General features: G+C 37.9%; 1 protein-coding gene across 1 annotated transcript in view; it reads left to right on the top strand.

Annotated features, from left to right (window-relative positions):
- The window catches only part of CTNND2 (catenin delta 2), a 776,118-nt gene that overhangs the window by 331,212 nt on the left and 421,890 nt on the right, over positions 1-23,016 (top strand). Inside the window, exons 3-4 of the mRNA XM_073802014.1 lie at positions 7,305-7,339; positions 8,288-8,404. Coding sequence (XP_073658115.1) covers positions 7,305-7,339; positions 8,288-8,404 — 152 coding nt within the window. The remainder of the gene's footprint in view (positions 1-7,304; positions 7,340-8,287; positions 8,405-23,016) is intronic.

Raw genomic sequence — 23,016 nt, 5'->3', positions numbered from 1 at the left:
CTGGACGATTGGGCATTTGCTCATAAAACATTATCAGGTCTTGACTGATAGCTCACCCAAGTGTTTCACTAATTTACTCTCCCACATACAATGTATGAGAGTTCATATTTCCTCATCTCCTCTTCAACACTTAGTACAGTCAGACTTTCTAATTGTTTTACAGCCTATGAAGTATAAAGAGGTATCTTTCTATTTCTATTCTTTCAATTCCTAATAGGGTTGAGTATCTTTTAATGTGTTTGGTGACCATAAATTCCTGATTTTTCTGCTCTGCAGCTGCTTTACATATATTTGTTGACCTCTCTTCTATCTGATCATTTAATCTCTATTTCATTGATTTGTAGGAGTTATTTATTTGTTCTGGAAACTAACCCTTTGTAAGCTGTATGCATTGCAAATATCTTCTCTCAGGATGTGGCTTGTTTTTTCAACTTGGCTTCTGGTGTTTATGTTTTCGTTTTTAATTGCATAGGAGTTCAACTTTTGTGCCAAGTGTGTGAATAGAATATTAGTTCAGAATGTGGCCTCTAGAACCAGATGGCCAGGGTCACAATCATGGCTTAATTATTTGCTGGCTGGGGGATCTCCAGCAACTTCCTTAAGCACTTTTTAACCTTACCTTAGTTTCATTATCAATAAAACGGGAAAATATCACCTCTCTCAAAAGTTTTGTCATGAAGATTAACTATAAACCAGTTAGAATATTGCCTGTTGTAATGTGAGAGCTATCTATGCATTAGCTACTAGGATTTTTGCTTGTGATACATTGTTTTAAAAATTCGTTCCTGGGCACCACAGTGGCTTTGGGACAAGTGCCTGCGTGTGGCCACATCTGCAGGAAAAGAGTGTTTCCTGTCTGTACCCTGACATCTGAGGAGAGGCACTGCCGACTTTTTTTTTTTAACATCTTTATCGGAATGTAATTGCCCCACAATGCTGTCTCTGCTGCACAACCAAGTGAATCAGCCACATGTATACATGTGTCCCCATATCTCCTCCCTCTTGCGTCTCCCTCCCACCCTCCCTATCCCACCCTCTAGGTGGTCACAAAGCACGGAGCTGATCTCCCTGTGCTATGCAGCTGCTTCCCACTAGCCATCCATTTTACATTTGGTAGTGTATATATGTCCACGCCACTCTCTTACTTCGTCCCGCACTGACAACTTTTATCCAGGATTTTTTTTTTTAAATAGCAGCATGGAATCTTCCTTTTCTAGAGGCTCCCATGTGGTTTACCCTCTGTTTTCTCAGGTTTTAATTCTAGAAGGAAGAAAGTTTCCACCTGCTACTATAACCATGATTCCACTGAACTGGAAGTGAAAGCTGCCACTCAAGAACTTCAGATTCCTCATGCTTCTGGAACAACAGGCAAAGGAGGGAATTATGGTGTTAGCTGGCGTAATTGATCCTGATTACCAAGTGGAAATTGGTCTACTGTTCCAAAATGGAGGAGGGTTACCTGGCATATGAGCACTTCTGCTACTTGAAATAAGTCACAAATTAAGTGAGTGGCAGGATTCTACTTCCCATTAAAAAAAAAAAAAAAGGCTGTAAAGAGGATGTCTTCTCTTTCCTTCTCCCTAGCTGTGGGGATGTTTTTGTTTTTGTTTTTGTTTTTGCGGTACGTGGGCCTCTCAGTGTTGTGACCTCTCCCTTTGCGGACCTCTCCCTTTGCGGAGCCCTGATTCTTTTTCTTAAAGACTGCTCTAAGGTGGATACTTTTATAAAAAGCAAACTCTTTATTCATTCAATAAACACAAATCATGCCTATGTCTCACACACTCTTATTTCAGGTGTTTAGGAATTACTTGCGGCTTTCTCCCAGTTATATTATTCAATTTAATATAACATAAAAGTCACTTCTGAGGTTGTTGTAACTTTCATGCATGTTCAAATTCAGGAAATAAAGTTTGCTTTCACTACTGAAATTCTATTTCTTTAAATAGAAATAGTTTCTAAAGAATTAAAATTAATAAAAATGTAGATGTAATTTAGATTAGTCTATATTTAAACATAACTTTGTATAAGTTTCAGAACTCAGTTATTATGAGAAAATATATATATATTTATAACAAAAACTATCATAAGTAACATTTACCTTTTAAACATACACATAATATACACGTAAGACTGGTAGTGCTAGGAAAGACATTTTTTTTTTTAAGCAAAAAAAAGAAATTTATTGGAAGGATTTCTGGGACCTCACAAAACTGACAAGAAAGCTGAAACACCAACCATGAAAAGTGTGCAAGAGTGAAGAGGCCAGGCAGCTGAAAGCACAGCCGAGGTCAGGCCCCAGGAGCAGTATGAATGGGAAACCACTTGGTTCTGCTGCTACCACGCTAAAAATCTCCAACTGTTTCAGGGTCTTTGTGTCACCAGGTCAAGCTTGAAGTCCCATGTGGAGGCATCCAGCTGACTAAACTTAAAACATCCCCACAGGGGCTTCCCTGCTGGTGCAGTGGTTGAGGGTCCGCCTGCCGATGCAGGGGATGCGGGTTCGTGTCCCGGTCCGCGAAGATCCCACATGCCGCGGAGCGGCTGGGCCCGTGAGCCATGGCCGCTGAGCCTGCGCGTCCGGAGCCTGTGCTCCGCAACGGGAGAGGCCACAACAGTGAGAGGCCACGTACCGCAAAAAAAAAAAAAAAAAAAAAAAAAAAGAAAGAAAAAGAATCAAATGCACAAAATATGCAGTTGTATAGAATCCCCTAACAGAGAGAGTAAAGTGTGCACTTAGAGGAAATAAAATCTAAACCCAGTTTCTCTTGGGACTTCTATTTTCTATGATAAGTCATACTTTTAATGCATTTTAACTGTGCTAAAGGAATCAGGAAACCATTTAAGTGATTAGTGCTCTTTGTCTACTCAAAAGGAGGATGCTCATGCTTTGAGAACATAGTTTCATATTCAGTGTCAGTGTTATTTTTTCAATTTTAATAAAAAAGTTCCTTCTTGTTTCTGTTGCACGTAAAATCGAAACACTTTTGAAAGAGACAAACAAAAAGTAAATATTATTTAACAGTGTGTTGTGTAGTTCTGTATATAAAATCACCCATTATGGTGGATGAGTGGATAAATCTCAAAGGATGCGTGAAAGTGGTGGCACCACCTTGTTTGTGCCAGGTGACCCAGGACATTGTCTTCCAGCTCTAAACTGTGGAAATGAAAGATGGAGAAGTAGAAAATGCCTTATGAACTCAAATAATGGCACATTTCTTTATTAGTCAGTGTGACATTTATTCTACCAAAACAAACAACCCTCCAACTTCAGAGTTTCAGCAAAACAGTGGTTTATTTCTCACTTGTGTTGTGTCTTCTCTGGGTTGGCGGAAATCTTCCCTTCGCACGGTTACTCAGAGACCCACCTCAACTCAGGGCTTAACAAGGGAGTACGTGGAGATCGCGTACCTGCCCTTCTGTGCTTGCGGAAGGAGGTGGCACATGCCCCCATCTACATGCCAGGGGGCAGGGAAGTGTGCTCTTCAATGTGCCTGGAAGGAGAAGAGAACGGGGCTTTGATGATACATGGGAGAAGCTTCCAGTGACTTGGGCATTCTTATTGTTTCAAGTGGGAAGTAACAAGTGTGTTTCCCTCCATGACTTTTTTTTGTTTTCATTGAATGGAGGATTCTTTAAATTCTGTGGTGCTTTACAATTTTCAAAAGTTTCAGACACATGATTTTATATAATTCTATAATAACGCTTTTTTCCCTCTACCCCTTTCTTACCCCTCCCTTCTTCCCTCTCCCCACTGGTAACCACTAGTTTGTCCTCTACACCTGTGAGTCTGCTTTTTTCCTGTTCTCTAGTGTGTTGGGTTTTTTTTTTTTTTTTTTTTTTTTTAGATTCCACCTATAAGTGATATTTTACAGTATTTGTCTTTCTGTGTCTGACTTTTTTTTTTTGCGGTATGCGGGCCTCTCACTGTTGTGGCCTCTCCCATTGCAGAGCACAGGCTCCAGACACGCAGGCTCAACGGCCATGGCTCACGGGCCCAGCCGCTCCGTGGCATGTGGGATCTTCCCGGACCAGGGCACGAACCCGCATCCCCTGCATCAGCAGGCAGACTCTCAACCACTGCGCCACCAGGGAAGCCCTGTCTGACATATTTCATTTAGCATAATGCCCTCTAAGTCCATCCATGTTGCTGCAAATGGCAAAATTTCCTTCTTTTGTATTGCTGAGTAGTATTCCATTATATATCATATCTTCTTTATCCATTCATCTGCTGATGGACACCTCAGTTGCTTCCATAGCTTGGCAATTGTAAACAATGCTGCTATGAACATTGGAGTGCACTATCTTTTCAAAATAGTTGGGTGTTTTTTGGATATGTACCCAGGAGTGGAATTGCTGGCTCATATGTAGTTCTGTTTCTAGTTTTTTGAGGAACCTCCATACTGTTTTCCACAGTGACTGCAGCAATTTACATTCCCACCAACAGTGTACAAGGATTCCCTTTTTTCCACATCCTTGCCAACATCTATTATTAGTGTTCATTTTGATGATAGCCATTCTGACAAGTGTGAGGTGATATCTCATTGCGGTTTTGATTTGCATTTCCCTGATGACTAGCAATATTGAGCATCTTTTCATGTGCCTGGTGGCCATCTGCATTTCCTCTTTGAAAAAAATGTCTATTCAGTTCTTTTGCCCATTTTTTTAATTGAGTTGTTTATTTTTTTGATATCGAGTTGTATGAGCTATTTGTATATTTTGGAATTAAGCCCTTTTTGGTCATATCATTTGCAAATACCTTCTCCCATTCAGTAGGTTGTGTTGTCATTTTGTCGATGGTTTCCTTTCTTGTGGAAAAGCTTTTAAGTTTAATGAGGTCCCATTAGTTTATTTTTACTTTTGTTTCCTTTGCTTTAGGATATGGATCCAATAAAAAAAAAATTGCTGAGATTTATGTCAAAGAGTGTTCTGCCTACGTTTTCCTCTATGAGTTTTATAGTATCTGGTCTTACTCCAGTTTGAGTTTATCTTTGTATATGATGATAGAGAATGTTCTAATTTCATTCTTTTACATGTAGCTATCCAGTTTTTCCAGCACCACTTATTGAAGAGGCTGTCTTCTCTCCATTGTATATTCTTGCCTCCTTTGTCATAGATTAATTGACCAAAAGTGTGTGGGTTTATTTCTGGACTCTTTATTCTACTCCATTGATCTATATGTGTGTTTTTGCACCAGTACCATACTCTTTTGATTACTAGAGCTTTGTAGTGTAGTCTGAAGACAGGGAGCCTGATTATTCCAGCTCTGTTCTATGACTTTTGGAGTTGGACAGATTAGTTTAAATCCCTGCTGAGTTCCTTATGATGTGTGTGGTCAAGTTATTTAACATCAATAAGCCAGTTATTCCCCATCCACCAAAAGATGTTAATGATTGTTGTGAATTAGCAGAGCCTTGGTGTACAGTAAGTACTCAGCAAAGGACTGAACTGGGAAAAGGAATGTAGTAGCATAGAGATAGTAGTAAATCTTGAAGGATATAGCATGAGAATATTTTTACTGTATCAGAAGAATACTGTATTGGCTTCCTTGGGCTGCCATAACAACTTACTACAACTGAGTGGCTTAAAATAAAGGACATTTATTATCTCACAGTTTGGGAGTCCAGAAGTTCAAAATCAAGTTCTGTCCACAGGGCTATGTTCCCTAGGAAGGCTAAAGGGGAGGAGTTTTTCTTAACTCTTCCAGGTTCTGCTGGCTCCAGACATTCCTTGGCTTAAAGATGCATAACTGCAGTCTCTTCCTCTGCCTCTGACCTTCTCCTCTGCATCTTTCTCCTCTAAGGATCTTTTTTAAGGACACTTGTCATTGGATTTAGGATGATCTTATCTGAAGATCTTTAACTTAATTACATCTGAGAAAACCCTTTTCCAATAAGTAACCATTCACAATTTCTAGGGATTTGGTGTGGACATATCTTTTGCGGGGGAAGGGCACCATTCAACTCACTACAATTATGAAAGCATTTTCCACCCCTATATTAAATGCCACTTACTAAGTGAACATGCTTTGTAATTTTTAAAATATTAATTATAGGATTACATTTCTGTTTTAAGTGTTAAACTTTGCAGTTAGACCTTACTACTTTATCATGCTATATCTTTTTGAAGCAAGAAGTTGCATTGGACTGAATTTGTAATGTTATCGTTTCATGTATCAATTGTCTATAGCTCTCATCATTGCAAAACCATTTTCCACTTTTCTAAAATGGATTGGCTGAGAAGAAAGATAGCCTAAAAAAGTCATATGTCTCTTAAGGGACTACTCTTATATTCATGTATATCAATCATGGCTATTCTGAATGCTGATTTATACCAGAATTTCCTTTTCCCCCAGCAAATGTATTCAGAAGCCGTCTCTAAGGTACAGATTAAAGTTCTAAAACCTGCTTGCTGTTGTGAAACTGATGAGCTATTCATAGAAGCTGCTTGATCAGAGTAAAAGATCTAGTGAAATAAGGGTAGAAAGTCATTCTCAAAATGATACCTGTGTGTAATTGGCCTCTAGATTTCCCACAAATTATTGACATATTAAAAAAGGGTATGTTGGAACTATTTGCATATATAATGAAAGAGCTGTTCATATTTAGAAATTTTTAATTTATTTTTGTATTTTAATAAATCATTCAGAATAAATTTATGTGCCTACATCATTACAATCTGCACAGTATCTTTGGCATATCATTTAGATGAGCAACCCTTTCTACCTGGGTCATTTTATAAGATGTACTTATAAAGTGAGAATTTGGGAACTGTATATTCAATTGGTGTAAAGTGTTAAAACTTTTATATTACTTAATTTAAAATATAGTAAACAGCTGAAAGGAACTCCTTATATGATATGTCTAGAAGAAGGTATAGATTTATTTTATCTCTTTATAATGAAAATGGAGAAAGTTATTTCTTTGTTAGAATACCTTACAAAGTCTACATGAAACTATTCAGATTTGTATTTTAAAATGACTAAAGTTGAATAGAACTGTATGTATGTAGAAATTATTGTAAGGAATAAGTATGATATGTTGGGATTTGTAAAAAATGAGCTGTTCTTCTGAAAATTACTGAACGACGTCCATTTATAACATGCTAATACCTGTGATTCAAAAGAGGTATACATCAAACATGTTAAAGCTAAGATCGTGTTAAAATGGGATCCCTTTTCTCAGTCAGAAATTAAAGGGAGTTCCATGGAGCCACCATTACTACCCTCATGTGCCTTTGTGTCTTATAGTCTAGAGTTCTTTTGTTTCTAACCGATTCATTATACCTATGTATTCTCTCTTTTATAGTTCAGCAGAAGAGCAGTTTCACTGGCAATCACAAGGTAAAGTACAGCTTCTTTTTTTTATTGAAGTATAGTTGATTTACAGTTTTGTGTTAGTTCCTGGTGTACAGGAAAGTGATTCATATATATATATATATATATATATATATTCTTTTTCATATTCCTTTCCATTATGGTTTATTACAAGATATTCGATATATTTCCCTGTGCTATACAGTAGGTCCTTGTTGTTTATCTATTTTACATAAAGTAGTTTGTATCTGCTAATCCCAAACTCCTAATTTATCCATCCCCTACCCCGTTTCCCCTTTGGTAACCATAAGTTTGTTTTCTATGTCTGTGAGTCTGTTTTCTATTTTGCAAATAAATTCATTTGTATCATATTTTAGGTTTCACACACAAGTGATATCATATGGTCTTTGCCTTTCTCTCTTTGACTTACTTCACTTAGTATGATCATCTCTAGGTCCATCCATGTTGCTGCAAATGGCATTATTTCACTCTTTTTTATGGCTGAGTAATATTCCATTGTATATATATATATATATGCACCACATCTTCTTTATCCATTCTTCTGTTGATGGACATTTAGATTGAAAGTACAGCTTCTTGATGAGCATTTATACTTAACTGCTGCATATATCTCTGTTGATTAATTTTCTTGTGAACTTTAGGAAGAGACTTATGGAAATGAATATGACAACACATGACACTAAAATTAGATGAAGCTGTTCTGATAGCTCAAGATTTCGTGGGAGTTAAGTTCTCCCAATTCCCTAGGAACTTTATGTTCTTCATGGATACATGGACTTGGCTGGCCTTGGTTTTTAATGGTGGTTGACCAAGGGTTGCAATGTGATATCTAATGAGCATTTCAAAAAGATAATATCTTTGGTTAGGATATTTTTGATTATTAAATGATAGTCTTAAGCTTTAATATTGACATTACCATGTATTTGTTCATGTCTTTAAAATATTATATTTCAGATGGTCAAAAAGATATCGAAGATGAGCTCACAACAGGTCTTGAATTGGTGGACTCCTGTATTAGATCACTGCAGGAATCAGGAATACTTGACCCACAAGACTATTCAACAAGTGAAAGTAAGTCAAATGACAGTTAAGCTTGAAGACAATTAAAATATAAGAGCATTATGTCATTAATATTATAATATTATTATAATTTATATCATGAATCATATCTAATAGGACTTCAAGATGTGTTTATACTTGTTTTATCCATTTCACTCCTCTCTCACCTACTTCCTTCCAACATTACCCCACACTAATTCACATTTGATTAGAAACTCTCTTAAGTCAGTAATTATCATCTAGATTTCTCACCAATTATTGACATATTGGTGATCCTCACCAATTCTCTGATATCCTTTTTGGCATCTAGAGTAGCACATTGTACAAACTCATCATTTAGTTGTTTAATCAACACAGTGTCTGCTTTAAAGTTAACTATCAATGCTTTACTCATACAGATTATTGTTGGTAGAGATCTTAAACGGTAGAGCAATTATATAACAAAATAGAAAAAAAATGATGTAACATATGCAGTACTATTTAGCACCATGCTATAGTACTATGCAATAACTCCTTCTATTTCTATGTTTAGCTATCTTGCATAGCTATATTAATCTCAATAGAATATTTAAAGATTTCTTTCTTTTACTTAGTTATGTATTTTTCAACCAGAGTAGCTGAGGCTTTGAAATTAAAGTTCTATGAATTGAAATGAGCCTCATTTTAATAAATTATAAAATTCTCTTGACCTATTTTAATAAAATCCCACAAAAAGCTAAAAATTAAATCATTAAAATGTACCTTACCCTGATAATTTCTACATGAGAAATCAGTGGAGCATTTCATTCCTTAATTAAAAAAAATAAAATTTCCTTGAATACCCATCAAGGTTTGCTATATAAAAGAAAGATATAAGAGTAAGATAGCATAGTGATCTCAAAACCATTTAATTTATATATTAGTTCATTTCTCTATGATCTTTATAATACCACGACTCTTAGGGTAACATCATCATGAATATCCAGATTTATTTTAACCATATGCATCCCCTTAATAAAACTCCTAAAGTAAGATGCATGATTTGTATTATACTTGTTCTCTGTGTTTTATATTTTAAAATGTAAGATTGCTACCTCTTTTTTCTCAACGTCTATAAATATATTTCTTTTGTAGGGGTAGTTGTAGTTAGAACTATATTTAATTAATATTTGAGGCACATGTACTCATTTTATTATAGAGTAAGGAAAACAGAGATAAAATAATGTGTCTCAGGAGGATGATATTGGCTATCTTATTTTTTATAGAATAATAGAGAAATATATTTTATTATGATTTTAGGAGGGAGATAACCTTTTATTCATAGAAAGTACAGAAAAAAGAAGGAAGAAAAGAGTAAATTAAGAAGCAAATTAAAATAGAAGTGATAAGTCAAGTATATCAATCTAACATTATATGTAAGCACTAAATTCTCTGAAAAGAATGAAAATTCAAATTTGCAGTAAATGAAAATAAAATAGTGATGTTATGTTTAATATACACACTTATATTAATGAAATAAATATTGAAATTAAAGGAATAGACAAAGTAGTGACAGCAAATACAATGAACACAAGGAGTGGGATTGGGAAGAATAATGTGAGGTGACGTGGACTTTAATGCAGAAGCACTAAGCAGGGTCAAAAAGGAATTATCCAGTAGAAATATCTTAACTTATAATTATGTGGTAAAATCTGGTGAATATGTATGTGCCAAACAAAATAGCACCTGAATATTAAAAATTATTAAAAATGTAAGAAGGTGATGAAAAATATTGTGAACACTTTTTCTTTTAGTATTCAGAATCAGACTGAATCCTAAAAGAAAAAGCCACAGAAAGTTGGAATAAATAATTAACAAATCAATGCATTAAATAAATTAAAAACATTTTTTGAAGAATAATAAACACTTGTTATATATGTCCAAGGAAACTTTATAAAAATTGATCAGCTGATGGACTGTAAAGACAATCCTAAAAATTAAAAAGCATAGGAAGGCCACGTTCTTTGATGATAATTCAGTAAAATTAAAAGTAAATAATAAAATGCTAAGCAAACATATAATCACATTAAAATTAAGAGACATACTTTTGGCTACTGTGAATCAAAACGGAAGCAAAAAGAAAATTACATGCTATTTACAAAGCAAATAGAATAGCAACATTTTATAATGAAAACATAAGTGTATGGTAAAAAAACTGCACTCAGAGGAAATCAGAATTTTATTATTAAAAATAAAAGACAAAGTAAAGAGATGTGTATTCATTACTGGGACACCTTAAAAAGAGTTAAATAAACCAAAAGAAGCTAGGAAGATGGAAATACTAGATGCAATTCAGAGATAAAGTAATATAAAAAAGCGTAGAAGAAATAAATAAATGAATACTAAAAGAGATAAATAAATAAAATAATAGAAAGGATAAGTATATGAACTTAAAAAAAAACTTTAAGTCAATTAATAATCCTGAATTTCTGAATTGAGACACTCTGCTACACCCAAGAGAAGTAGAAAGAACTTTTAGTGTTCACTTTTGTATTTCTGCAGAATGTTTTCAAACACTATCTACAAAAGATGTATCTTTATTATGGGAAATATAAATACTCCAGTAAGATTTTTTTGAAATGTATTTGCTAACTGCTGAATTAGTTGGTTTTCAGAAATTTTACTTAGTTTATGATATTACGTAGTGAATTATCTTTTTGAAGACTCCTAGGATTTTAGTTAATTATTCTTTTTGGAAGGCCCTGCTTCCTTGTTTGAAGATAGGAAAAAAAACAAAGCAAAATTAAAAAACGAACAAACAGACAAAAAACGCAGGTGATGAAAATGCCACTTGAAAATTTTATACCAAAAGATCTGAACCACAGTGAAATGTGGAATATTTATGTGCTTATGAAATGTTTGTTCTTAACATTTTCAGAGTCAGTTTGAGACTGAATGAATTGAATAAAGTTTAGGAAGTTAATTTAAAAATATTGAGTAGACAGCTATCATTTGGGGGATCAATTATTGCTAATTTTAAGTACTGAGACTATCATAAATTAAAAATCCTGGGCTTCCCTGGTGGCGCAGTGGTTGAGAGACCGCCTGCCGATGCAGGGGACACGGGTTCGTGCCCCGGTCTGGGAATATCCCACATGCCGCGGAGTGGCTAGGCCCGTGAGCCATGGTCGCTGAGCCTGCGCGTCCGGAGCCTGTGCTTCACAACGGGAGAGGCCACAACAGTGAGAGGCCTGCGTACCGTACTGCACACACACAAAAAAAATCCTAATTGCTGTTTGTATTTGCATCAGGGTCCAGATGGGAAATAGAGTCTACTCAAAAAAAGTTTAACTGAAGAGAATTTAATTAGGGGACGATTTACAAAGAACTGAGCAAGATTCAGGGAGCAATCAATGCCTGCAGAAGTACTCAGGGGGTAGCAACCGATGGAAACCCTTGCTACCCTTAGTCCCGAAGGGAAAATCGAGGGACTAGTGCCAGTAGAGTTAAGAGGCAAGGCTGGCGGGAGCAGAGAAATAAATATCCTGGCCTCTCTCTCCTCTAACCTCTGATGCCCTTCTCGTGCCTCTCGCTGGCCAAGTCCAATCATAAACCAAGTGCCAAGTGACCCTTGTGATACAGTCTCTGTGGGGAGAAGGGTGGAGAATGAATATGGGGAACAAAGAGAATAATCAGCACAACCTTCTACTCAATACTAGAACAATATACGTGTTTATATTTATATAAACATAACTCATATAATATGTAATGGCTCTTTGACACGTTTCATATAATTAGCACAAGCCTATGAGATTCTGCTCGTCCCTTGTTTGTGTGATGATTCAATCAATGGACTCATTAGCTAGAACAGACATGAAATAGCTGATGCTAAATTGGACCTGGCACGCTGCCCTTGAGAGCCAGTGTCTTAGTCCTAACCCGAAAGAGACTCAAACAACACGAAATACAGTCTAAAACCAGCTTGAAACATTACTACAATGGCAACCAGTCTCAGCCCCTAAGCACATAGTACGGAATTTGTTGTTTAAAAGCTTTTGTTATCTTTCTTTCCAAGATCTGATTAAAGTAAAATTTGAATCTTAGTAAACCCATCTTCTTGACCCTAAGGCAAGCAATAACTGCTCTAGTATACAGACTGTAGCGTCCTACAGTTATCAGTGTTTTCCAACACTTCGCATTTTTTACAAAGTGCCATCGTAAACAGTATGTAAATCATGTGTACAGCCTCTGCCACCCACCACTATTTTGTGACTGCCGGCTGTGTAATTTCAGTTCTAATAAATACGTGTCATGGAGTCACCAGAATTGCTGCTGCTTTACTGGGAAAAAAAAAAAAGTTATTGACAGAAGCTCAGGGCCATTAGCTTCTCATATAATATACAGCTTGACCTAAACTGCCATGGACCAAGTACCATATTTAATCCATGCATCCTTGGAGATACAAACTCAGAAATAAGGGTCATTATATCTCAGCCAAAAGTTAATGAAAGTATTTGTCAGTCGAAATCAGAAAGAGAATGGACAACTTGGGGGAAAAGGGCCTATATGTTTATAGAGATTGTTAATTTGTTTAATTATTATATTTTGAAATAGCAAGTATTTTTCTATAGCAGCTGGACAAATTGAAATTCCACCATATCCTAGAAAATCCCAACATTTAGTAGGAAGGAAATCTTAGGAAATTAAGATATTCTGAGTATTATGGCAAAGAAAGCAGTGTTATCTTATTGAGTTCTCAAATCAGAATATATTCAAGAAATCAAGAATCAATCATGTAAGTTACCATTCTTAGCAGGTAAAATCCAAATAGAATAATCATATGTAGTTTGACAGAAGGGAATATATTACTTACTCTTGATTTACAGTCTGTCATTTTCATTTAATTACTGTGAATATACTTAATTCTATGTGGTGAGAAAATTGTTGAGAGATCAGGTTATTAAAATGCTATAAAATGTTATCCCATATATTCTTATGTAATAATAACAAAGGTAAGAGACATCCTTGTGAAGTGAATATTTTCATAACTCCTGGCAAGCATGGCAACAAAGGATTCAGAAGTGGTTTAAGAGTATAAGATTTTTATAGTAATTAGAATAATCAAAATAATAAATATATACATAATGTGGCTCACAATATTGATAACCTGTTATGGTGGAAACCAGGTCCTCAGTTAGACCCGATGGGGTGGAGAGCCTCTGGGTAGGGGTTCAAGGTAGCCCATCCTGCCCTTGGAACCATAAGACCTGGATTCAAGTCCTACTGTTCCCCTCACTCCACCAGTGGTTAATGACTGTCAACCTGGGCTCTGGAGACCCCAAGTCCTTTCCTGGACATGCACGTATTCAAGTTAGTTGAGTACATCCTTGAATTGTTCATTTCTTGTGAAAATACTTCATCATATGCCCTTTGGTCCAAATTTTTGAAATACAAACACGAGAGTCTCCTCTGCAGAAGTTTGTCATGGTTCAAGCCTGAAGTCGTCTGATGCTACATGTGTCCTTTTGTTTCCTTTGCAAATTCTCTCACACCCACCTCCTCCACTACCTTTGGCGTTATAGAGCCAATGGGAAGTTAGCAGTGGAAGGTGTGAGCAAAAGGTGAGGGAAATCACCCAGGTAGCCCACAGGCTGTAGTGATATCCTCCAGGGAGCTATCATTATCTTTCCCTCCAGATTTTCTCTCCACCTGTTTTTCAGCTAATGTTCACTTCTTTCTCTTAAATTTCCTTCTTTCACATAGACATTTAAGAAGCATGCTATACCTTCTCCAAAGAGGTCACCAGCTCAGAGGCAGACCTCGGAATTGAGACCTTGTCTTGTTCTTGTGGCTTCAGCTTCCACCACTGATGTGCAAAGACGTAAAATACCAAGTGCTCCTTATACATTCCCTAAGCAAGAGAAAACAATGCAAATTTCTCACTAAAAACATCATTCTCATCTGTGTAATCCAGGTCTCCTGGAATCAAGCACAGAGTTTAGAGCCTGGGGAATTTTTTTTTTTTTTTTTTTTTTTTTTTGCGGTACGCGGGCCTCTCACTGCTGTGGCCTCTCCCGTTGTGGAGCACAGGCTCCGGACGCGCAGGCTCAGCGGCCATGGCTCACGGGCCCAGCCGCTCTGCGGCACGTGGGATCTTCCCGGACCGGGGCACGAACCCGTGTGTCCTGCATCGGCAGGCGGACTCTCAACCACTGCGCCACCAGGGAGGCCCATGGGAAAATTTTTAATGAAAATATAATTGGGTTTTGAAATTGTCAAGGCACGCTAGGTGCACAACACACAAACATGAGGGTCAGATGAAAGCTGGTGGAAGTGAGGAAAAGTAAAGAGGCAGAAAGCTCTGGTGAGAAAGTCAGATTAAGCAGACTTTTCCCCGGGGCAGAGTGGAGGGAGGGGTCTCCTGGTAATACCTTATGGAGATGTCATATAGGATTCCCCCAGAAGTTAAAACATTAAGACTGCCACTGATCAAACACTAAGTCACTTCAACAGCAATTGATAAAATCAAATCTTAACATACTGGCTTTTTATTGTATCACTATAGGCACAGGTAAGTGTTACATTCTTGTTTTAAACGTCTGTATTAAGCACTTATTAACTGTAGCACAGACAGTCTCTGCCCTTGTGGCATTTACATTCTAGGCAAAAAAGGCTGAAATCAAGCACTCTAAATACTGTAAAGTCAGGTAGGTAGTTGCCTCCAGCAATGGCAAAGCCAGTGGGGGGTAGAGTAGGACAGTGTTTCCCAGAGTGCACTTGGGATTCCTGGGGGTCCTTGAGAACTTTTCAAGGGGGACTGCAAAGGCACCCATTTTCACAGTAATCCCATGATGCTCGTTGCCTTTCCATGCTCATTTTCACACAATGAGAGCGAGAGTGAGAATGAGAGTCACAGAGAGAACAGACTTGTGGTTACCAAGGGCGGGGCGCGGTGGGAGAGGGATGGAGTGGGAGTTTGGGGTTAGCAGATACAAACTATTATATATAGGAGGGATAAACAACAGGGTCCTACTGTAGAGCACAGGGAACTGTATTCATTATCCTGTGATAAACCATAATGGAAAAGAATATGAAAAAGAATGTATATATATGTATAAACGAATCACTTTGCTGTACAGCAGAAATTAACACAACATTGTACATCAACTATACTTCAATAAAATAAACAACAACAAAAAAAGAATGAGAGTCACACATGATGAGTGTTCAGTGAAGCTTCCCGGATGCTACGTGGCACTTGATAGCATCATCGCGCTGACGGCTCATGGAAAGTGTGTGATGCAGCCTTCTCTTTTAAACACTTCCCAGCTTTAGTATCGTAAATAGTATTCTATGTCACTCATATGGTAAATAAAAGCTCTTTGGGGCATGTGGGGTCTTAGTTCCCCGACCAGGGATTGAACCCATACCCCCTGCAGTGGAAGCGTCATCTTAACCACTGGACAGCCAGCGAAGTCCCAAAACTACTCTAGTTTTGAGAGAATGATCAAAGGGCCAGGAAGTCATCCTTTGTGAGAAGATACTTGATCAGGGACCTGAATAAATGTGTGAGCAAACCATGCAGGCATCTAGGGAAAAGTCTGTGATTTGCAGCAAACCAAAAACTGGTTCTTTAAGCTAGTGTAATTCCATAAATACATTGTAATGTTTTCAGAATTTTGCTTTTAAATTTTGTTTTCTCCTAAACTGATTTGTATTAGTTTTCTATTTCTTTTCACAGTTATTGAGAGTGAGGAATATAAATCTATTATCTTCAGACTGTTAATTTATAAAGAAATATAGGGAATGCTTTTCCTCATTTTGTGCTACATTAATTTTTTTAAATGGTAAATAATCCAAAGACAAAACTGTTCAAGGAAATAGTTGGGGACTAGAGCAAGCTATAAAAATACCATTCTATGGGACTTCCCTGGTGGCGCGGTGGTTGGGAGTCTGCCTGCTGATGCAGGGGACGCGGGTTCGTGACCCGGTCCGGGAGGATCCCACATGCCGCGGAGCAGCTGGGCCCGTGAGCCACGGCCCCTGGGCCTGCGCGTCAGGGTCCTGTGCTCCGCAGCAGGGGAGGCCGCAGCGGTTAGAGGCCCGCATAACGCAAAATAAATAAATAAATAAATAAATACCATTCTATGATTATAACATTATGTAAAAATTCCATGCCCAGTAAAATTCTTGAGCTGTACATTTTAAACCAAAGTTTTATATTTGAAGTTTATTTTTTGTGATAAATGTCATTTTGCTCATTTCCCTCCATTGTATACAGATGTAAAGAAACTGAGTTACTGTATTTAGTGTGAAAGCTTTACCCATCTTTGGTTATTTCACATACAGTAGTCAAACTTGAAAGAGCGGACTAGCTAGGCCAGTAGCATTGATTGAATCTAAATCAGTTTAAAAACTAAATGAGTACTTCTGTATTCTTGGGACCATTACAGTTCTCACTTTTAGTAAAGCATTATACATTGAAAGGAGCTGACCAGATGAAACTGATATTCTGAAGAAAGAGACTTAGAAATCAAGTTTAGGAACACGTCTGCCTATAGAACAACCACATCAGCCCTGAGCTTTCTTACATAAGTGGGCCGCTCGAGCTTTTGCCCCCAGTTAATTTTAGGGATGGTAGATTTTAGGTTAGTGAAACTCCTTCCTGTGATCTTTTCAAGTTACTAGTGAAGATCAGGAGAAAACAACTAGTTTTTCACTACGATCTACCTCTTATTCCAAGTGGGTTTGTAAATTGGCAAGTTCATCCAAAGCCCATAAAGAAGAAACTGCGGCTGTGAATGAAACTGATTAATAGTGCAATTTAAGCAAAAGTCAGTACTTGTACGGTGTAGAGTTAACTTGCAGTTAGATATGACTAAAGTGCTTTAAGCTTGATTTAAATCAGTTCAATCACCTTACAAATAATTGACAATTTTTCTCATTGATTTTGGAATCTATAATAGCCCTTTTGTGTGTGTGTATATATACACACACGTATGTATACATAATTTCCACTAGCTATTTCCTTTCTTCTTACTCAACATTTTCCACTAAAAGATTTCCCCTTTCTTTTTATGTGTTGCTGCTCTAAGATTTTATTTTCATTTAAAATAAAATAATACTTAACCTTCAAATTATTCTTAGCCTTCCACAAAGATTGGATAACAAGAGGGTGGAAATGAATGCAGATTCTCTGACGGTTATCGATGTGTGTGAATCTTATTGGCTTTATTTTTCATGGTCTACGTAAAGATGAGATTTTATATTATTTTGAAAGAGTCAGTTTAACCTAAGAGTAAGTAAAGAATGTTTCTAAACTTCCTGACAAACGGAAATCTAAACAAAGCTGCCTTTGTCAGTTATTCAGTCCTGAATTTGTCTGTCTCAACTTGTGTGTTTATTATTCCTGATTATCCTGAATTAACAACCTAACAAAACATTCATTGAGCGCCTATGCGAGACATTGCCTAGATCTCATAGCTGTTTATTTCAGTGCCTTCTTGTCAATAACTCTTTTGATGGTAAAATAATCCCTCGGAATTAAATTGATATCTTAGTTACCACTTAGAGACCTTGTCTTGTTCTTGTGGCTTCAGCTTCCATCACTGATGACTTGGAAGATTACATCTCTGTCCTAAAATTTCACTAACATATAACCAAACTTTGATCTTGGAAATTTTTTAAGATCTAGAAAGAGAGTCAGGTCTGTTAGAGCCAGTATTAAAACCAAGCCCAGACTCCCTTTCTAACTATGTGAACTCCCACCATCTCCAACAACTCTGTAATTTTAAGATTAAGCCTGTCCTTCCCCAAAAAATGGGGTCCCCAACATATGTCTCTTGCTAATCCTTCCCTTGGAATGACATGTGAGGGGAGTTTTTGCTTTTTTCACACTCCTTTAGTGAATATTTGCTGAGTTCTGGGACAGATGTTCAACCGAAGCAGACCAGAATTAGCAACTGCCAATAAATCACCTTAAAACTTGTAGAAACAGAAGGTGTGCACCTGACACTAAGAGTTCTGTCTTGTCTGCTCGGCTTTCTAAAAGGACTTACTCTGCACTGTGGGAATCTCCCCAGCGCCCAGTGCAGTGTCAGCGAGATCCTGCTAGAGATCAGCTGAAGAGTGGCCAGTCATTTCAGCTGTCCTTCCCTTCCTGTCTACTTAGTCCCCAAATACCGATGAGCTTTTTAAAAAGGATGCCTCTTAAATGTGCACTTTCTCTTCCTTCCTACCATGGCCACTACCGCAGTTCATGTTTCCTCCATTATTACTGGTTTCCTTTCTCTGCACTCCAGGAAATCCCTGGCCTCTAGTGTCTCCAAGTATCCAATCCCAGAGTCCTGCTGCTTTCACATGAATGTTCAGACTCCCTGTTTTTATCCTATTACTCTACTTCTGTATAATACTGTACACATATCTCTGTTGAAATTTCTCAGAGTCTGGTCTATGCAGAGTGTTAAGGTAGCATGATGGGGGTAGGGTTAATTTCCTCGGGGCAATCAGGTATCAGGGCAGGCTGCATGGAGGAGGTAACATTTAAACAGCACTTGAAGTTTGAGAATGTTTTGAGGTTGATAAAGACAGGAATTTCAGGCTAAGAGAGAACTTTCTCTTCCCCATCTCTTGGCTCTGACACTAGGTTTTATTTGGTTTGGTTTTAATTTCAAGCCATTTTAATGATCTATGCCTTGTATGTCTCCTTTGCAGAATGAAAGCTCACAGGCTGTTGAAAGAAAACACTGATATATGGGACAGTACTATAATAAGGTTTTCAGGACAAATTCCAATCAGCGTTTTATTCCCAGATCATGTGGCTCAGTAATTAGATAATTAGATAATAATACTAATAACCGACATTTGTGTAGCAGTTTATATTTTTCCAAGCACTTTCACATCCATTATCTCATTAGGTACTCAAATTTGTAGATATTAAAATTTTAGAGGACAAATAATGAAGCATGGAAAGAACACACACTCTGAAGCCAGAATGCCTTGCCTGCACCAGGCATCAGTGTGTGTGGTCTCAGTCATTGGGACCTTCAGCTCTGTCATCGTAAAGGGGGATAACGGCACGTTTATTGGGATCTTGTTAAGATTCCAGGGGTTAATAGATGTAAACTGCTCAGGACAGTTCCTGGAACTTAGCACTCAGGGAAGGTGAGCTGGTATTGATGTCCTCATCATCATTTTCATCATCATCATCTTCTTCTTCTTCATCCTTATCTTCTTCATCATCATCATCATCTTCTTATTCTTCATCCTCATCTTCTTCATCATCATCTTCTTATTCTTCATCCTCATCTTCTTTTTTTTTTTTTTTCCGGTACACGGGCCTCTCACTGTTGTGGTCTCTCCCGTTGCGGAGCACAGGCTCTGGACGCACGGGCTCAGTGGCCATGGCTCACGGGCCCAGCCGCTCCACGGCATGTGGGATCCTCCTGGACCGGGGCACGAACCCGTGTCCCCTGCATCGGCAGGCGGACTCTCAACCACTGCGCCACCAGGGAAGCCCCATCCTCATCTTCTTCATCATCATCATCATCTTCTTCTTCATCCTCATCTTCATCATCATCTATGCTTTCATAAACGTGGAAATGGACTAGAGTCCACCAGGTCTGCTGAGTTCCAGTCCTGGATTTTTTTCCAACACACACCTGCTCCAACTGGCATGATTGTGACCCAAATAATGACTTGGGAATGCCACTTTGTACACCTCTGGCCTTTTCTTTGTTATTGCAAGGTATGTAATTTAATTAAGGTTTACAGTTTTCTGGGACCAATATTTAGCTAAAGGAGACAAGAATAAGCAATTCCAAATGAAGTCTTTTTAAAATCCGTGTAAAGATAATGAGTGCACATAATCAGGAAAACTCTAAACTATCTAGTTAATTTAAGGAGAAACTGACTATATGCGTTAGTGTATGTTAATACAACCTATAAGTGAGTCTGAAGTTTTATGCAAGAAATGAACACTTCAGCCTTTCCGTCTGCTGAGGTTGACTTCTGCCCCACTCCTGGAGGACAGCAGACTTCCTCCAGCCAACACCTGGAGTCTCTAAGGAGAGGGTTTTTGGGGAAGCAGTACCACAATCTGAGGCATGAAGATCTCTCCCGCAAATAAACTGATGAAAGAATTTTTCAACCTTAAAATGTTGATGTGTGTATATGACTTCAATATGCTTTGATGTTAACCAACCACAACTCCCAGAGCTGAAGGTGGGAGACAAGAATAGGGTCTCATCTTCATTTTACACAGTGTACGACACTGGCCGACCGCTTAACCTCCCCACACTCCTGTTTATACTTCTCAGAATAATGACAAACATACAAGGGCATTTTTTTTCACGGGTTGCTAGGCGGTCTTTAGTCAATTCATATATTGATATTTGAAGACATATTAAGATATTGGTATAACACTAAGATGCTCTCCTAGGATCAATGGCGGGTCCCATGTCCCTCAACTCTGTAGTTCCTTCGGAATTTCTCCCCTCTGTCCATTTGGAACTAGTGTGTCTTTTTCTTTTTTTTGTCCGCACCATGCAGAGTATGGGATCTTAATTCCCCCACTAGGGATCGAACCAGTGCCCCCTGCCTTTGAAGCATGGAGTCTTTAACCACTGGACCACCAGGGAAGTCCCTGAAATAGTGTGTCTTGAGCAGATCAGGGGCACATACTCTTTTGACTTTTATCAATTCATCAGTAAACAGTTTCCCCTCTCCTTCCTAGCCCCCAGGGCTGAGATATTTTGAATAGGACCCCTGGGCTTAGCTTTGAGGACTGTCCCAAGATGGAGAAGGTCCAGAAAGGTCAAAGGAGTCACCTGTGACCTCTTAGGTCAATGTCCTGGAAGCATACGTGCGAGAGGGTGGCTTCTGCTTTTGGTGACCTAATAGGACATGGTGATCGACTGTTACCCATAGTTGAAGTTTCCTCTGAAGCAACTAATTACACTAAAGGCAAAATTCCATTTCCCTAGCTGGAATTTTAAACCCAGTCTCTTCCTGTCCCCACTGAGCATCCCAAGAAATCCTCTTACATTGTCCCCATCCCCCAGTGGTGGATATACTTCATGTCCTCAGGAATACAGCCTAATTTTACCTCTAGTCCAAACAAGACTTGATGGAAAGTCCTAAGTTCTTGAGAAAATAAAAAAATCATCATTTAAAGCCCCAAACTAAAAATGTTTTTGAAATCTCTGGAAAATTGTATTTTCTACCCCAATGCACAGTAATGTTAATAAAGCTAATCAAGAGTTAGTTACATGTAAATTTTACTTTTATTATAAACTAATTAAGAATTGTCCTGTAATTTCAACCTTTTTCATATTCTCGTATATCTGTCCTCTCTAAAATTGGAGTGAATAAATGCCATTCATCTGAAACCTAGTAAGCAATGGGAAAATCATTCTAAAATGCATGTGGTGTTTTGGCTGTTGTCCTGACTGTTTTGTCCTTGCCAGGTGCTATGTCAGGGTTGTAATATTATGATATATTGCTTATTGTCGCAATTACCTTTGTCAAAGTACATCTTGGTTCCGTGCTTGACATGTGTGAACCAAGTAATGAGACAGAGAATCGTGGTTTGTTTTCATGGAGTATTGATCAGATACACGACTGATTCTATAAAATATGCACAGATTTGATTATTTCATGATGCATATTTCAGGAGCACATAAATCATATTTTTGATTGAAATTGCTTTAAAATGGGACTGTCTATTTGTAGTGAGGTGGATGGACCTAGAGACTGTCATACAGAGTGAAGTAAGTCAGAAAGAGAAAAACAAATACCGTATGCTAACACATATATATGGAATCTAAAAAAAAATGGTTCTGAAAAACCTAGGGGCAGGATAGGAATAAAGACACAGACATAGAGAATGGAGTTGAAGACACGGGGAGGGGGAAGAGTAAGCTGGGATGAAGTGAGAGTGGCATGGACATATATACACTACCAAATGTAAAATAGATAGCTAGTGGGAAGCAGCCGCATGGCACAGGGAGATCAGCTCAGTGCTTTGTGTCCACCTAGAAGGGTGGGATAGGGAGGGTGGGAGGGAGAGGCAAGAGGGAGGGGATATGGGGATATATGTATATGTATAGCTGATTCACTTTGTTACAAATCAGAAACTAACACACCATTGTAAAGCAATTATACTCCAATAAAGATGTTAAAAAAACAAAAAACAAAAACGGGACTCTCAAGTGCCACCGTTAGATCCTGCCTGGAGAGCATTTGTGGGTTTCTAGAGACTATTTTATGAATCTATTCAGAATTGACAACTTTGTTTGACTTGCTAGCTACATATGCAAGTTCATCAGAGCAAAGTCACATCATCTCTTTAAAAAAGCAAATAACCAGGACATGCAATGTTTTTGCTTTATAGATTGTTAAATTATTTATATGACAGTAAAGATTTTTTTCCATTTTATTGACATCTCCAAAAGTCTTTGCACTATTGTATCTGTTTCAACTTTCATTGCCCTGGAGATGCATTATCGTGGAGGAGGGGACATGGGGACAGTGCAAGCCATTGTGTCAGGGTGGACTGTCCTGAAAGAAATAGCCAAAGAAGTCTCAGAGGGAAGCTGCCCATTGGTAGGTAGAATGCTGACCACTAACCTTAAAGGCCCCCTCTTATTCTGCCGTGACTCACTCCC

This window comes from Tursiops truncatus, chromosome 3 (assembly GCF_011762595.2).
Source record: "Tursiops truncatus isolate mTurTru1 chromosome 3, mTurTru1.mat.Y, whole genome shotgun sequence".
In the NCBI taxonomy this organism is placed as follows: domain Eukaryota; kingdom Metazoa; phylum Chordata; class Mammalia; order Artiodactyla; family Delphinidae; genus Tursiops; species Tursiops truncatus.
Note: the sequence above shows the minus strand (reverse complement) of the source record. Positions and strands in the feature narration are given on the sequence as shown.